General features: G+C 45.6%; 2 protein-coding genes across 5 annotated transcripts in view; one reads left to right on the forward strand and one right to left on the reverse strand.

Annotated features, from left to right (window-relative positions):
* Positions 1 to 7,751, forward strand: part of UHMK1 (U2AF homology motif kinase 1) — a 55,176-nt gene extending 47,425 nt beyond the window's left edge. The window contains exon 9 of the mRNA XM_085882625.1: positions 3,941 to 7,751. The gene's annotated coding sequence lies outside the window, so the exon portion shown is untranslated. The remainder of the gene's footprint in view (positions 1 to 3,940) is intronic.
* The window catches only part of LOC147026816 (aromatic-L-amino-acid decarboxylase-like), an 88,230-nt gene continuing 76,324 nt past the window's right edge, over positions 6,617 to 18,522 (reverse strand). For all 4 annotated transcript variants that reach the window (XM_085882620.1, XM_085882621.1, XM_085882619.1 and 1 more), the window contains 2 exons: positions 15,579 to 15,680; positions 6,617 to 8,373 (listed from right to left, as the gene is read on the reverse strand). In XM_085882620.1, the coding sequence (XP_085738746.1) occupies positions 8,167 to 8,373; positions 15,579 to 15,680 (309 nt within the window). In that variant the 3' untranslated portion in view covers positions 6,617 to 8,166. The remainder of the gene's footprint in view (positions 8,374 to 15,578; positions 15,681 to 18,522) is intronic.

Consider the following 18,522-nt stretch of genomic DNA (forward strand, 5'->3'; position numbering starts at 1 on the left):
GACACTGGATACCATTGACCAGAGTCGCAGGGCCAGGCTGAATGGCAGAGCTGAGCTGTTCAGGGAGCTGAGGCGTAAAACTGTACGTGCACTGAGGGTGGACAAGGAGGCCTATGTGCGAGGAATCTGTGAGGGGGTAGAGCATCACCTGTGGACAGGTGATTCTCGTCCCGCTTACAGGGGAATTCGCGCATTACGTTCATCCAAGCCCATCCCTCGGAGCACTACAGTTCGAGCAGAGAGTGGTAGGCTCTTGACAGAGGAGTCTGAAGTGAAGGCCCGCTGGGCCGGTTACTTTGAGCGGTTGTACCAGGCTGATCCCCCAACTGTCGAGTTGGACGTCAAGGGTGTTACAATCCCTGTTGCTGACCCTCGAATCAACTGTGGTCCACCTACGCTTGTGGAAACACGGGCTGCGGTGAACCAGTTGAAACGGGGCAAAGCTCCAGGGATCTGTGGCATCCATGCCGAACTTCTCAAGGCTGGTGGAAATGCTGCACTCGTGTCGTTGCATGCAGTTTTGTGCTCTGCCTGGAACACAGGCATCATCCCAACTGACTGGAAGAGGGGCCTTGTTGTCCCTCTCTGGAAAGGGAAGGGTGATCGCCAAGACTGCAACAACTACCGAGGGGTGACGCTGCTCTCAGTGCCGGGCAAGGTCTTTGCTCGGATAATTCTCGATAGGGTTCGCCATCATCTGCTTGAGCACCAGCGTCCAGAGCAGTCAGGCTTTACACCAAAGAGGTCAACGATTGACCGTATCCTTGCACTTCGTGTCCTCACCGAACGCAGACGAGAGTTTCGGCAGGGGCTGCTTGCAGCCTATGTTGATCTCTGTAAAGCGTTCGATTCAGTGAATCGGGACGTCCTCTGGAGGATTCTTGGTCTTCGTGGGGTGCCACCAAAACTGATCGATCTGATGTCTGAACTCTACTCTGGTACTGAGAGTGCTGTGAAGTGTGGTGGTACCATCTCTGACTTATTTCCAGTTGTTACTGGAGTTCGTCAGGGATGTGTACTTGCTCCCACACTTTTCAGCACTTGTATGGACTGGATTCTAGGGAGGATGTCGGAGAGATCAAGTTGCGGTGCGTCATTTGGGAATGTCAAGATCTCGGACCTTGACTTTGCAGATGATGCAGTCATCTTTGCGGAGACTTTAGACATCCTCTTGGGGGCCCTCGAGGTGCTGAATGAGGAGTCGGAGCCGTTGGGATTACGGGTTTCTTGGGTCAAAACTAAGATCCAGGCTTTTGGTGACATCTTGGATGCTGCTGTCCTGTCTGTGTCTGTTTGTGGTGAGGATGTTGAGGTCGTGGAGAGATTCACTTACCTTGGCAGTGATATTCATGTCTCTGCTGGCTGCGAGTCAGAGGTCAATAGACGTCTGGGTCGGGCCTGGGGAGTCATGGACTCACTGGATCATGGGGTGTGGCGCTGCCGGTACCTGTGCGGGAGGACGAAAGTCCGAGTCTTCAGGTCCTTGGTACTTCCAGTCTTGCTCTATGGGTGCGAGACTTGGACTCTGACCAAGGATCTGAGACGGAGACTTAATTCCTTTGGTACCAGGTCTCTTCGGAGAATCCTTGGCTATCGCTGGTCGGATTTTGTGTCCAACGAGCGGTTGCTGAGAGAGACTCGGATGAGATTTGTTACCTGCATAGTCCGTGAGCGTCAGTTGCGGCTGTATGGACATGTGGCTCGTTTTCCTGACTCTGATCCTGCTCACCAGATTCTCTCAGCGAGGGAGTCTCATGAGTGGAGGAGGCCAGTGGGTCGACCACGTGCCTCATGGTTGCAACAGGTTGACCATCATCTCAAGGAGATGGGGATGGGCCTGGCATCTGCCTGGGGGATGGCCAGACGGAGGCCCCTGGAGTACCGGCGGAAAGTGGACGCAGCGACGTGCTGTTCTGGCACATGCTCCCATACCTGACCTGATGGTGGACAGACTACGTGACTGGTGACCTCATCATGCAATTATGACGTCATAACGAAGCCACCTTTGACTATCAAAAAATCACATTTGTTTCTCATGAGGAATACCTCACATGTGCCAAGTATCAATTTTTTCGTTGGAGTGGTTTTGGAGATAAGCCTGGTGTTGGCGCAGTGGTTAGGGCAGCGGCTTGGGATCCCAGTGTCCTGAGTTCAAGCCCCGTTGGCTGCTGAATTAACACCAGGGGGTTGACTCAGCCTGTCATCCTTCCGAGGTCGGCGAAATGAGTGCCAGTGTACTGGTCCCGGTGTATGCCCCGGTTAGAATAGGTGTACCATATCCCTGTGTGTCGTAAGAGGCGACCAGGGTTGGCGTCAGGAAGGGCATCCGGCCATAAAAAATTGCCTCAAGAAAAAGCCTAACCCCTGCACAGCAGGGAAAAATGGCTGTAAAAACGGTCATATATATATAGTGGTTTTGGAGATACAGAGGTTCAAAGTTTTTGCTTTTTTTTCTTTTCCAACATGGCTGCCCCACCACGTGACCTATGATATAATTATCATTAAAACATTCTACATGAGTACTCAGTCACACCTATGGTGAAAATTGTGTCAATTGGAAAAGCGGTTGTGGAGAAAACAAAGTTGGCATAGACGGATGTACATATGGACGGACAACCCAAAAACATGCCACAACCCAAAAAAAGACTTTTTCAGCGGAGGTATAAAAAGTTTTATGTTACATTATATGAACATTAAGTTTACTATTACATAAATTTAGTTTACATAATAGGGCTGACAGGATGGCCTGGATGTGTGCACACTCACCTCTAAGCTGTTTTGCCTGGGTTTAATTATCAACCCAACTAACAACTAATCCTGGTGATTCATCAATGTGTGCCGTCCTGATGGACGTTAAACAGGATATCTGTCGACCAGTGCTCCTGCCTTCACCAGCAGAGGGCACTGCATCAGCGACACAGTCACACCTTCAGCCAATGGTGATACCCAGCTGCATTCGAACGATGACGATGAGTTTATATAATGTTACATATGACATTGTATAAACATTAAGAATGTCATGGAGGAATGAGCACATCAATATAGGAGAAAAACATTTGAAGTCAATATTTTCCACCAGCTCTTAGAAGTTCGGAGTAAAAGTAAAGACTGCTACAGGTGTAGAGACTATTGCAGGTGTAGGCACATTACAATTCCGCAGCGAGGTTTTGCTAGAGCTGGGGAATGCCCAGTTTCTTCAGCTGGGAGATGAGATCTAAATCCAGTGCACGCATGTGAAGGAGTTCCTCCTCAAAGTTTTTCTTGTCAATCCCAAGCTTCTTGCACACAGTTCCTCTTATCAGTTTGCTCACACTGAACACGAAACACACAACTAGTCACAGCATGCCGGATGCTCGCATCGTAATATTTTCTGTCTCCATCTGTGATGGTTAAACTGTTGTGAATGCCAAAATCTTGTGCAACCAGAGAACGTAAATTCCACATCTTTGGCAACCACTGACACCCACAACACTTTGAGATGAGGTGGAAATCACTTGAATGCTTTTTGTTTTAATTGGTCCCCGACCGGTTTCGCCGGACGGGACTATAGGTTTGCTTTTCATCTGTCCATCTGTCCGTCCCACCTGTGGCTTTTCCGACTTCCTCCCCCCCCCCCCCTCATACCCTTTAGCATATTCAACTAAAACTTGGTACATTGATATATTATGATAAGTTACAGAAAAAGTTAGTTTCAGAGTGTTTCAACAATTTTTTCAGTTATGCCCTTTTTGGACTTAGAAAATATCACATATTATACAGGTGTTCCAAAATGACCTGTACAACTTTGGCTGTTAATATATTTAGTACCACAAATGATACAAACCCCCACGTGGCTCTGAAACCCCCCACGTGGTCATTGAACACATACGTGACAGTCTAAAGGACAATGTGTCGTGTGGCCTTCTCCATGACCGATTGGTGTGTCCGTTTTTCTTTGCAGAGGATACAGTGACCTCAACAATTTACATGAAGTTGTTGGAAGGATTCTCCTTCACACAGATTGAAGACCTGCAACCCAAAATCATTTTTCAACCAGAATGTGCTCCCCTTCATTGGGCAGTAATCATTCGAGCTGTCCTGAATGAAAAATTTCTTGGTCGCTGGATTGGCCGAGACGGACCAACCGCCTGGCCCCCATGATCACCAGATGTAAACCCCCTTAATTTGTTTAAAAAAATAATTCTGTGGGGGTTTATCAAAGATGTTGTCCACAACACTAAGGTGCAAACCTTCAGGCTCTTTGTTCTCAGATCACAACTGCATGCAGACTGGTGGATGTAAACGTGCTGAGCCAAACATGGCAAGAATTCGTGCACTGCCTTGATGTCCTGCGTGTGACAAATTGAGCTCACATTGAAGTGTATCGAAGGTGTGAACACAGCTTTATCATACAAACCAAGGGTATCGTCATATCATTTGTGGTTCTAAAGGTATTAACAACTAAAGTTGTCTGGGTCTTTTTGGAACACTCTGTAGATGGGTCATTGGCATGAATCCACCCCAACAAAATAATCCACCGCCATTGCATGAAGCCGTATAGATCGGCAGGCCTAAGGCCTGGGTGTTAGTCCATGGTCCAGTGCAATGGGAATGATCTCAAGTATATAACCGTGATGTATTATATACATTGCCTGAGGAATGTATTCGCATTGCTTCACTTTTTCACATTTTGTTACAGCCTGAATTTATAATGGATTAAATTTAAAAAAAATATTGTCACTGATCGACACAAAATGTCCCATAATGATAAAGTGAAAACATGTTTTTAGAAGTTTCTACAAATTAATTAAAAATGAAAAGCTGAAATGTCTTGCATAATTAAGTATTTAACCCCCTGAGTCAATACTTTGTAGAAGCACCACTGGCAGTGATTCAAGCTTCGAGCCTTCTTAGGTACATTGCTTATAGAAAGTCTAGTCTGGACATATTATAACGGGTGTTCTCGACTCGAGACACACTTTCAAAATTTTCATCTTTGTCTTGCAGCCGAGAATTAAATTTCATTAAATCAGACTTTTCCACCTTTATTTACGCATCCTATCCCACAACTTCCAAGTGAAAAATTCTACAGATTTCGGAAAATTAATTTGTAATACAAAACTAGAATATCTTCGATGGATAAGTGTCCACCCCCCTGAGTTAATACTTGGTGGAAGCACCTTTGACAGCAATTACAGCTGTGCGTCTGTTGGGATAGGTCTCTACCAAATTTACATATCTTTATTGGGCAATATTTGCCCATTCTTCTGTACAAAACTGTTCAAGCTCAGTCAAGTTGTGTGGGGAGCGTTGATGGACAGCAATCTTCAAGTCATGACACAAACTTCCCCTCCCCTCGCGCCGCCTTCACCTCCACTCGCACCGCCTTCCCCTCCACTCGCGCCGCCTTCCCCTCCACTCGCGCCGCCTTCCCCTCCACTCGCGCCGCCTTCCCCTCCACTCGCGCTGCCTTCCCCTCCACTCGCGCCGCCTTCCCCTCCACTCGTGCCACCTTCACCTCCACTCGCGCTGCCTTCCCTTACCTTCCATTCCCATCACGCTGCCTTCCTTCCCCCTCCCCTCACACTTACCTCCTCCCAAATCCTCTCCCTACTTCCCCCTTACTCTCTCCCTTGCACACCCCCCCTTCCCAGAGTGCATCGCGACATTTGGTGAGATGTCACGCTCTCCCCACCCCCATCCCTTCTTCCATCTTCCTAACCCCCTCCTAGCTCCACCACCCCTCTCCCTCCCTCTTCTCTCCCTCTACTCTGTGCTCTCTCCCTCTCCTCCTTCCTCTCTCCCTCCGCTCCGTCCTCTGATTGTGGTTTCCTGACAGTGTCGCTGAAGGCTGAACAGTTTACATTTTTTACTTTTTGTATCCCATTGAGAGCTTGGATCTGAATCCAGACCTGAACCAAAATCAAATCGGCTTGTTCTTGTCATCTAACCAACTCATCAACCTAGTTTTGTCATAACTCGTCCACAACTTTTTGAGATATCGTGGCGCATCGTTTTTGGCCCTATTTCTCAATGGTGAGGAATCGCTTTAAAAATTGAAAGCGTCTAACATCCGAATCTTCCCCAAAATCTAATAATTTCGTCCTTGTGACACACCCGACCTGTTCACCAAGTTTCATCCGAATATTTTGAGATACCCTGCGCACAGACAGCGGTGACAACATGCTCTCCATCCACCTTCAGTGGTGGATGTAATAATCTTATTTTGCTTTGAATCATGTGGATGTTGATGTATGATCAATGTCTGAGTCCGCACAGGGTGAAATTGTCCGTGATTGTACTTTAATTGGCTTTTGAATGGATGCTTTAATACCATAACTACCTCCTGATTCGGCTTCAAAATGGTGGTATTCAGGATATTAAAATGTGTATGCTGCCATTGATAAACTTTTTTTAACGATTTCCCTATCCGTGCAACCTGACTCAGTTTGTCTGTGAACAAAACGGCATCCAAGGTGTTTGCCTGTCCTGTGCAAGTTGACACAGGTTGATTCGGGAGTCTGATGCCATGAAATTCTTCCTCTCTTCCTCCCTCCCCTCCTTTACTCCCCCCTCCACCCTCATCCCCTCTCCACTCCCATCCCCTCTCCACTTTCCCCTTTCACCAGTCGCATAATCCATCAACCATATGTTTATTTTTCCACACCTAACATCATCAGCACGAATCACCACTAGGGAACACAGGAACACGAATCTCGGTTGAACAAACCATCATGGGAACAGTTTTAGAGGGGAAGATTCACAAACAGATCCACAATTGTTTGGTCCTATGAGCAATCTCCATCATGACAGCGGATTGGAAGGGGAATGATTTCAAGAACAATCAATTTCACAAAAAAACTACAGATACATCAAATATCTATGGGAATACATCATGGGATGTGTCTGAAACACTTGACTCGTGGTCTAACTACCAGATAATCACATTTACAATCCATCAACCACCCCCTCCCCACCCCCACATTTATAATCAATGCACCAACCTCCAACCTCCACCCCCCCTCCCCTCAACCCACATTTTCTAATGCCCAACCCCAACAAGTATAATGCACCAACCAATTTGTAATTAATGCACTAACTCCCCCACCTCCCCAGTTAATACTTGATTCATCCCGCCCCCCCCCAATATTAATACTTGATGCACAAACCCTCATCCAATATATGATTCCCACTCCTAACAAGTATAATGTATCAACCCCCCTCCCCCCACTGATAATTAATGCACCAAGACCCCCTCCCCCACCCCAACAAGTATAATGCATCACCAACTCCCCCCCCCTCCCCTTCTTTTAAAACAGAGGTATTTACCCATGGTATATCTGGCTGTGATGATGTGTGATGGAAATAATTTCTCACTTTATCCACCCAAACATCGTCCATCTGTTTATTCAAAACGCAACGAGGCTCCATGTGTGCCGAAGAATCCCGAGTACCCATTGGTTGGAGAGCTGACTTGACTCCATCCACAATGGTAAAGAAAAAAATCCTTCATCCTCCGTGTTGGTTTTCTGCTACGTCTAAGATGTCTTCGGAAGTCTCAAATTCACAATTTGAATTATCCAAGCTATATAACCACGAGCTATATAACGAGTATTCCTGTGCAGTGAGGTGCTTTGAATTACACGTTTGAACATAAGGATAATATAACATAACCCCCTGGCCGCTCCCATCGGGAGTGGGTGCTTCTAGTTTGTGTAATAATGAAGGTTTTTTTGTTTGTCATTCGTCAAAGTTGTCAAGGCTGAGTTGTGTGAAAATACGTCATCAAGCAGCTTGTAAGAGCGCTCGCAAAGTGGCTTAAGCACTCCGTCATAATAATAATAATAATAAGGTGTTATAATAAAAATATAAAAAAGGTCTTCATCGTGTCGTGGTCTGAACTTGATTGGTTTGGGATTTTCTCTCTACCTGCGTGCCTCCTCTACTTTTCCACGGAATACCTTATAGATTGCCGTCATGTTATTACAATCAAAGCAAAGTGAATACGTATATGGATCATCGTGTACAGAATTGGCGTTTGAATGGATATTTCAGTATTGTAGTGTTGTGGTGATATACTAATACCATAAACACAACGACCATCTGTGGCTCGTGAAGATATGAGTCTGGATATGTTTCTCTTCCCCTCCCAGATTTCCTCCACTCTGATCCCATTTCAGGTCCCCATTAATTCCCATACTCAGAAGGTGAAGAGAGCAAGGCAGTCGCCTTGGAGGAGATGTACTCCCAGGCAAAGCGCACGGATTCGCGAGTGTTTCCCATGCAAATGGCAAAACGCAGGGTGTACTTCGACCTCAGCTCTGTCGATGTGATGTGAATCTTCCCTTCTTTGTTCACTGCTTCAAACAGGTGCCGATTGAGTTCATTGGATCCCTGTTTTCGGGACAGAAAGCGGGTAAATGTGGAGTCAGTGGTTGTACTTTGTGTTCTTTCAGTGAATGTTTCAAAACATAATGAAGCATGTGAGTGAGAAACAATTGCAACCAAGTAGTTCATGGAAATGAAATGAATTCTCTCAAAATGATCTAACCACAGGTACTTCATCAGCCTCAATAGTCATATTCAACATCGTACTAGGAAAAGAAGACCAAGGAGAAAAAATAAAATTCTTGATAATGTTAAAATAGGCAGTCTAGGAAAAGGAAGAGCAGATAGTAAGTGAGGCACATGAATGGTCTAACGTGTTCGTCCAGGAGAGGAGCTCTCTATTTATTACCTATTCAAAATGGTAGCTCCTTTTTATAACCTTTCTTGGAAAATCAGAGCTACTCACAGTTAATATGGATTAGGTCCATAGCTTAATGGATTATTGCTCTCTGCTATGGGCTGGTGCTCCAGCATCACATCTGTCTCTGTTGGATTCTGTGGAATTTAAACCTCTCAAAACTAGAGAGTTCATAAAACACCTTACCCCGTGCAGTGTTAAGATATATAATTTAATTGAAATCAAATCATGATTTTAAAGTTCATATAAAAATATAGAATTGAACAGGTTTTGCACCATTGATGCAGTGTTATACACCACCTTATATTGTTATGAATTTGGAAGCTTACTGCACACAACAGCCAGGTCCTATAGATCAGTTATATCGGTAAGTGTGTGTTTCTAGGTAGGGTCCCGTCCTATGTTTCATGAGTGATTAATTGTACGTGCGCTGTGGATTATTTTATAGTTAGGATTTTTACATCCACAACAACAACAACAACCACCCTCTGCTCGCGGAATTCTTCTTGCGCTTGCCGGCATGCGGGCGTGTGTGTGGGTGGAATTACATATGCCAGGCGGTGTGGATTTCGCACTAAACATGGTCACGAAGTGTTTCATTCTGGCTGCACACCAAATAAGGGTATGCGTCATTTTCCGCCCAATGGGCGATGCACAGACCAGAGCCGGGGGCAGTCCTATGCAAGATGGCGGAGCCGCGACACGCCGTCCACCCAATGGGAGCAGGCGACGAGGGAGTGGACCGCACCCAAAGAAAGGACGATGAAGGAAAAGAGAATAGAGATTGCGTCCCGTGTGCTTGAGCGCGCTTCTGTCTGGTCTGCGCTGACTGCATCGCACGCATCAAAGGCGTCTCGTCTGGCGCATTACTACAAGAGGTTGACCATCTCATCACGGGAGATCATCTCGTCTCGCCTCCTCTGGGTTCAGCTGCCCTGGTCCGTTCTTTGGCAACTGGTGCTCTGGGAAGGTGCGGACGTTGAGCCGCATGAACGCGGCCAGGTAGCCAACACATTCTATTCCCTCAGCGCGTCTTCCTTCCGAGCTGAAGGGGTAATAAAGACCTCGAGGTCCATCTCTTTCTGGGTATCTGTGTGTGTGCGTGTGTGTGTGTCCGTGGGCCCCGTCTATAAGTAGAATTGTTAAGTGCTTTTTGTTGTACATTATTTGCCTTGCTTATTCGGATAACTCTTCCCTTACGTGCTCCCCTCGTCCCCCGACTATTGTTAATAAATTCCCGTCTTGTTGAATGTACCAGCTCGTCCTTGTCCTTTCTACCATTGGTTTGCCACGGTGCGTATTGGGGATTAGGAAAGCCGTTGCTGCCGTAATTGTGCAATTGGACTGAAAAAACCTCGGTAGCCATCCGCTTGGGTTACACACAGTTCGAGCACAGTGACGGCTCGTTCCGCTCGAGGCCTGCCGAGGGTGTGGTTCCCCGGTAGTTAGACTGCGTGGGTATTTAGGTATATTGAAGTTGGCAATTAACCCTACTCCACGCGCTCGAATTTTTGGCGATTCATGGTCCTGTAAGGGACCCGTACCTTCAGACTTATCCGAGGGTCACGACCTAAATTCCGGTGTGCTCGGTGGAGCCGACTCTACTGCTCTCCCTAGTGTTCATGCTCACCACCGATACCCGGCCCCACAACAATATAACATGTCCAGGTACAGTTAAATGGAAGGGTTTTGAAAGTGGCAAAAAGATAATTTGTTTTCTACAGTGTTCAACTAAATAATTCAATTGAAATAAAAGAGACTTTTAAGGTTGTGGGGAAAAAATCCAGAAGTTTACCACTGTGGATCCCAGTGAGTTTTACACCACCTTATTAGTCCCCTACTGGTTGCACAGGAGGGGACGACTGTATACTGTAGGTTTGCTGTCCGTCTATTCATCCATCCGTCCCACCTGTGATTTTCAGACTTTTTTTCCCATACCATTTATCATATTCAACTGAGACTTGGTACCTGGCTTTATGATGATAAGTTACAGAACAAGTTCGAGTTTCAGGGCATTTTGTCATTTTTTTTCACAGTTATGTCCTTTTTATAACTGAAAAAGGGCCTTATACAAGGGCCAGTATTCAGCTGCCCTGACTCCACCCCGCTGCTTTTCACCGATTGGCTGGACAGCTGGCCTGACTCCACCCAAATATCATGCACCACCATTGCATGAAGTAGCACAGATCAGCAGGCCTTAGGCCTGGATGTTAGTCCATAGTCCAGTGCAATTAGAATGATCCCAGGTATATAACCCGATGTATGATATAGGAACACAAGCCATACGCATGTTTTTGCTTCATGTATGTATATCGGGTTATTTTTTAAGTGAAAGTACATTCAAATGAGGTGTAAAACTAGAAGCAGAAACAGACCAGTGGTTGAGTAGTGAGATAAGGAACGCTATTAAGGAGAAGCAGAAGGCATTTAAGAGACTAAACATTTCAGGACTGGAGTTAGATTGATATCACTGTCGAAGTAAACAGAGGCAAGTTAAGAAAATAACTCGGCAAGCCAAAAGAGAGTATGAGAAGGACATGGCTAAGGATATTAAACATAATAGCAAGGCTTTCTTTAAGTATATCAGGGAAAAAGAACAGGTTAGGACCAGTGTGGGCCCATTGAGGAATAGCACTGGGAGAGTGGTTAGTGATGAAAGTGAGATGGCAGGCTTATTAAACAGGTATTTATGTTCAACTTTTACACAAGAACAGTCAGGAGAATTGCCAATAACTGAAAGTATCTATCAAGGAGGTGAGGAAGGGCTTTTACGGAAGATCCAGGTTGGAGTGGAGGAAGTAAAGGAGCAGTTCGGTAATCTAAGAGAAGATATGGCTCCGGGGCCAGATAATTTGCACCCGCGAGTGTTGATGGAGGTGGCTGAGCAGGTAAGCAAGATGTTAAGGGATATTTTCAACAGTTCACTGGAGTCAAGACAGCTAACGGAGGATTGGAGAGTAGCAAATGTTTGACTTCAGTTGTAGGGAAGGTGTTGGAGATATTAATTAAGGACCAGATGAGGAACCATTTAAACAAATACAAACCAATTAAAGGTAGTCAGCATGGGTTTACCAAAGGTAGTTCCTGTCTAACAAATCCTTTAGAGTTCTATGAAGCAGTGTCTGATTGTGTGGATAAGGGAAAGGCAGTGGACATAGTATATCTAGACTTTAAGAAGGCATTTGATAAGGTACCACATCGGAGGTTGTTCGCCAAAGTGACGATTTGTGGAGTAGCTGGTCAGGTAGCTAATTGGATTGCAAACTGGCTTAGTGGTAGGAAACAAAGAGTGGCTGTGAGTGGGAGGATGTAAATAGTGGGGTACCTCAGGGATCAGTACTTGGACCAGTACAATTCATTATTTACATAATGATTTGGATATTGGGGTGAAGAGTAGGCTTTCCAAATTTGCAGATGACACAAAGCTTGGAGGTAAGGTGGATAGCAGAGGGCGTGATGATCAGATTCAGGAAAGTATTGATACTTGTATCGATTGGGCAAAAGATTGGCAGATGGAATTTAACCTGAGCAAGTGTGAGGTGTTGGGGATGGGAAAGAATAATGAAAATAGAGATTACAGGATGCAAGGGGTAATTTTGGAGCGTGTCATACAGGAGAAGGATCTGGGGGTGGTAATAGATACGGGAGGTAAGCAGGCAGCACAGTGCCAGGCAGCTATAGGTAAAGCAAATAGGGTTTTCGGCTGTATTCGGAGGGGGATCATTTGAAAATCAATAGGTGGTATTAGCATTGTACAGGAATTTAGTGAGGGCCACATGGAGAATATTGTGTGCAGTTTTGGTCACCACAGTTCTGGGAGGACATGGATGCCATAGAGAGGGTTCAGCACAGGGCTAATAGATTGATTCCGGGCCTCGCTAGACTCAGCTATGAGGAGCGGTTGAAGGAGACAGGGCTTTATACACGAGAAAGGAGGCGGTTACGAGGAGATATGATGGAGATGTTTAAGATAATGAAAGGTGGAGATAAAATAAGTGCAGATGAATTATTCAACAGAATCGACAGTGAAAGGACCAGGGGCAATCCCCTGAGAGCAAAGGAGAGTGGAGTTAAGATGGTAGTAAGGCAGGGGACTTTTACTCAGAGCGTAGTTAATGCATGGAATTGTCTCCCTGGAAAGGTAGTGGCAGCAGAAACAGTGAATAAGTTTAAATTGGAATTAGATAGGCACCTGGAAGTATTGGAGATAGAGGGGTATAGGGATGTTGATAAGACTTTTCGGTAGTTTGAGCATTGATGGGTGATTGTGTGCATGTGTACGGAGTGCTGTTGGTGGGTGTTGTGTGGTTGATGTTGGATGTTTTTAACCAAGCCCATGCCCCCTCCCCTGAGGGGGCGGGGAGAAATACAAAAACACTTTATTAAAAAATAAATAAACATTTTGCATTTTCTTCTTTCGATCTTGTATTGATAAATTAGCTTGGTGTTGATGTGGTGCAGGCCTGATGGGCTGAATGGCCTCCACCTGTGTCTGATTTCCTTGTATTTCCTCGTGAATAGGCAAAGCCTAGACATGAACGAAACTGTGGGTTAGAAGGTTTCTTCTTCTGCATTTGGTACCAGTATAGGCTCGAGCATGCATTAAACGCAAACAAATTTTTATCTCCCGAACATTCATTGGGACCGTTACGGGACATTTATTGCAAAGCAATTCTCGCTCTTGTTTAACACGTTACATTAGTTCTTCGTGCCTGTTGTTTGTGTCCTTTATGACCGCTAAAAAAACAGTGAGTTGCCTGTTTGGAATGATTTTAAATTTCGTTTGACTGCCAGATAGGCAGCCAGAGTAAAAATATTATCTCGTTCCTCTCTGCACATGTGCGATCAGGATGAATTCAGAACCAAAATACTGCTAAACTACAGGTTTGTTTTCTGATTCTTGTTCAAAATATAACATTAAATTGAAATTAAGTTGTTCCTCGATCATAAGGTCAGGTTCGATCTGTGACCTGCTACAGGTACCATGTAAACCTGTACTAACCTGTTCCATGGTCGGGTTGTCGGCGACTAAACCGTCTCCCCCACCAGGTTTTGTGGTGAGGGGGGTGTTTGGATATGGACACCCAGCAGGATTAAAAACAAAACCTGTCAAAGGGCGGAAGAGCTCCTTGTGATCCAACGGCCATCCATATCTAGTGCCCAACTGTGTCTGCAGACGACCTCCAACAGTTGGGTTTCCATTTTCTAGGAGGTTGGTGGCAGGATTTGCACTCCAGCCACCGTAAAACCCTTCATTCCGCAAAACGCAAAAAAATCTGAAAACCCACTCCGTGGGAGTACCTCCTGTGCAGCTTCCCTTCGCAGGGCAGCTCACCGGATGACGGGATTGGGGCAAAGCCTTCGGGACCCCCAATCTTTGATCGGAGGGAAACCACGGGGTAACATCCCTGGGTCAGATTGCGGGAGAGTGTGTCGGAGTGGTGCTGAGGTGTCGTCCACCAGACGGCGGTCTCCTTGGGTTAACCTGAGGCGGTCCCTTCGGGTGGGTGCCTGGAATGTCTTATCCCGAAGAGAGGATGATCACCTGTCTCTGTTATCATCTGAGCTCAAGCGTTTGGACATCGGGATTGCAGCTCTCTCTGAGGTTCGGAGACCGGATTGCGGCGAGATAATGGGTGGTTACACCTACTATTGGTCTGGTCGCTCTGATGGTTACCATACCCAAGGAGTTGCTGTAGCTGTGTCCAATAAGCTGACCCCAATGATAATTGAGGTAACACCGGTCAACGAGCGTATTATGAGATTAAGGATTCGTCACTCCTTAGGTGTCATTTCCCTGATCTCTGTTTATGCTCCGACTGAGGCGAGTGATCTCACCGTGAAGGATGCATTCTATGCCACACTCGAGTCTGTGGTTGATCAGTGCCCCAGACGAGATACACTTCTAGTCTTGGGGGATTTCAATGCATCGACTGGAACTGATAGGGATGGTTATGAGGTGTGTGTTGGTCCCCATGGGTTGACCATCATCTCAAGGAGATGGGGATGGGCCTGGCATCTGCCTGGGGGATGGCCAGACGGAGGCCCCTGGAGTACCGGCGGAAAGTGGACGCAGCGACGCGCTGTTCTGGCACATGCTCCCATACCTGACCTGACCTCGATCATAAACGAACGTTTGTAGACAGACAGAAGAGAAGCTATTGCTTAACCCCACTCTTTAATTCGCATGCGCAGGAAGATTATTGGATTCTCACGTGATAAGGTTGAAGCACAAGGTCTGTTGCTCCAACATCGCAGGAAAGTTGGGGAACCTGGTTTTTACCGTCTATTCTCCAACAATGTTCCCTCTGCTCTCTCATTCCTCCAACCCTCCACGGCAAATCCAGAATGCATGCGACCTTCCAGTACCTTCTCCTGGTTAAAGTTCCAAAATCCAGGCTGATTGCACATCTGCACTCATTTTTTCCTTGCTTCTCCCGTCTATGGAACAATCTTCCAGATCCTGTTCTGCCTTGCTCTTCCCTCCAACACTTCAAGCAAGCACCGCAACACTATCTGTCTGTGTTTCCTCCCCTAATCCCTTCCCTGTTGTTTCATTCCCTTGATATTTGTCCCACTGAGTTATACTTTGCTCTTTCATGAGCCTCACTCCTGTAACGAAAAATTATCAACCTATCCTTCTATTTGCCATGTAATTCCCCTTCCCTCACTCCCCTCCCCCAAACATCCATACTCTCCTATTTCTCCCTTTTAAGTTTTCTTATTTAACCCCAGCTACCAAGTGTATGTAATAAGGGGATGGTCCCAAATCTGCAATTGCACTCCAAGTGCAACCTGCATTCTAGCCAAGCCGTTGGTCTTTCCGATTTTGATTTGAGTTCCAAGAACTAACCTTAAGACGGAAACAAACGAGTCCAAGTTTGACTTCATTGGTGATCTCAAACCTCTCATCCTTGTGCACAAACTCCTCAAACTCCCGTGCCATGGCAACGTCCTGCAGGGATGGGTCATGAGTAAGATACACAACCATTATCATTACAGCAATGCTATTCCCACATTTGTGCAATTTGAAGGCCATTCTTGCTCAGAGGATTTATTGTGATTCCTGAACACTTGATTTGACTTAGGAATACTTTATAGTTGTACAGGAAGCACGTTTCTGCTCTCATGGCATCCACAGACTATGCGCCCCATATTTTGTGGACTGCTGTGTGCCCATAATCCGTCTGCCATACAAGGCATGCAAATCATCTCCTCCTGACTCGACTCAACAGAAATGATTTGTTATTCTAAGCTTCTTTTCTTTATACACATTATCTTTTTGTGATGTCATCACAATAGTGTACAACAAAAGCATTGTGAGAAAGTGTTACCCATGACATGGTTCCTTGTCTGTGTCATGGGTAACATGCACATCAGTGATGCCACTGTCTGGGAAGAAAAAACATGGGAAGCTTGAAACTGATTCACAGAGCTTGACAGACAAACTGTAATTGGCTGAATGTGTGTCTGCCATTGTAGGTGTGGCAGCATGTCAACTTGGGACAAAAACAAGTTCTACAAACTGCCATCCCAGCTGGAATAAACAAGTAAGTTGAACACAAGGAAACTTTGTTCTGGGAAGAATAATGTTTGAATTCTTATTCTTACATGAGCCTTGGCTTTGGAGCAAAAATATATAAAACTGAATCATGAAAATTGCCAGAACAGAAGCATTGGTGTAAAATGGTATTAAAATAACACAAGATACTTCATCAGCCTCAACATTCACATTCAATATCGTATCAGAAAAAGAGGACTGAGGGGCAAGAATTAAAATTTCTGATGTTAAAATAGGCAGTCTAGGAAAAGGAAGAGCAGAACAGACAGTTATAGGGGTTTGTCAAAAAAAAACTGCATTCGAATCACGAATTGTTTTGGATTTTCACAAAAACTTTGGATTTTCATGTGGAATAATGAGCTCGATGTCTGAGTTATTCCTGTGTATCTAATAGTTATTAGTAGGGTCATTTACAGCAATTCCGTGACCATGGAGAGCATAGGTTCATTTCTCAGTGGATTTGTCTTCTATGAGGGTTAAATAAAAAATTTAGCCCCCATGCCCCTCGCAAAAATGCGGGCGAACTCCGTGAGAGCCCCAAATCCAAGATGGCCACTGTCGGCCATGTTGGAAATTATCTTTCCAATGGTTTGGCCTACAATGCTTCACTGTATATGTATTCTGGGACTTTTGGGGTCAAGGAATTCATACTTGATGTTGGTTTGATGATTTGACATACTTTTGACCTTCAAATCCAAGATGGCTGCTAATTTTCAGCTGGGAAAGGTCAATTTTTCAATGTTGTCCTAGAGCCTTCATAATAGGCTCTAATGAAAGCTCTTTTCATGTTGAGTTGAGGTATGGACAGTAGAACTACAAGTAAATGCACAGAAGTCATCTTGATGGTCAAAAAGGAAAACATTTGTGGTTGATGAGGAACAAACCTTTGCTCTCCATGGTCACGGAATTGCTGTAAATGACCCGACTACATGCAGAAGAAGAATATTGCATTTTCCTTTCTCGTTGGTGACATGCCCACCTACAAGTTGATCGTGCAGCTCAAGATGGAGAATCAAGAACTGTTCAAGGACATCATCCTGATTCTTGGCGCCTTCCACCAGCAGATGTCCTACATCTATGCTATCTATAAAAGATTCAAGGGCTCTGGCATGGCAGACACTCTGATTACAGCAGGTGTAGTAGTGGAGGGGTCTGTTGACCAAGCACTACGAGGGAAGCACTACAGGCGGGGTGTGCGCTGCATCCTACTCTGGAGAGAGGCTCTTATCCATAAACGACTAAGAGAGATTCTTGAGTATGAGGAACTATCGGAGGACATCAAGCAGAATCTTTACACTCTACGCAATGCACTCACCAAGACACAGGAGGCTCTACAGGAAGCTCACAGTCATCATAAGGATGATGATCAGATGAAGGAGCTGATCAACAGAGTTTATGAGAAACCTGGCACAGACATGGGCAACTTCTGGGTCTCATTTATAGAGATGTCAGACCCTCTTGTCCAAAGTATTGATGCATGTCATGCAAGAAATGGCTCAGAATACCTATCATCAACATACAACATGTTGCCTGGACTGATGGCATATGACAACCATGACTATGGAAGGTGGTTGCCAGATTATTTGGCGATGCTCTCTTCACTGACAGATGAGCAAATGGCCTTCTTCAACGATCACTTCACCCAGTCCATGATCCTACTCCTGCCAGCCACTGGACCTTTGGATAGAAACGACTATGAATCTGAACTCGAAGCTGAAGCAAGGATGGCTTCAGCTTTTGCAGAATGAGAAGCAACTGTTCTCAACAACAAGGAATGCAAACAATGTCGCGAGGGTGAAGGCTACTGTGAATCGGAACCTCAAGTGCCAGCATTCCCATAGGAAACATGTTGAGTGTCAGCCAGCGAGGATAAAGAAGGATGAGCAGGCAGTTCACGACCTGCAGGCATGCATTAAGGATTTTGATGCTGAGCCCTTTGACATCTCCTCACCTACACTGAGGTCACTACAGTCTGGCCTGGTCACATCACTGGAGTTAGTGTATGACCTCAAGACCGCACTACAAGATGGCCAAGCACAGGTTGAAACAATCCTGTAAGAGCGAGTGTTCACCAAAATGAAGCCTCTCACTGCAACCATCCACAGGAATAAGAGGAAGAATTTGGCTAGTGTACAGATCTGTGCACCATCTGGTGTGCCCATGAAGGTGGCCAAGATGGAGAGGTCAGGGCTGGCAGCCCTGGTAGAACTTGTGGAGGGATCAGGTATGATACAGC

The sequence above is a fragment of the Eptatretus burgeri genome, chromosome 5, assembly GCF_056783735.1.
Source record: "Eptatretus burgeri isolate ZD-2024b chromosome 5, Ebu_testis_v1, whole genome shotgun sequence".
Taxonomy (NCBI): domain Eukaryota; kingdom Metazoa; phylum Chordata; class Myxini; order Myxiniformes; family Myxinidae; genus Eptatretus; species Eptatretus burgeri.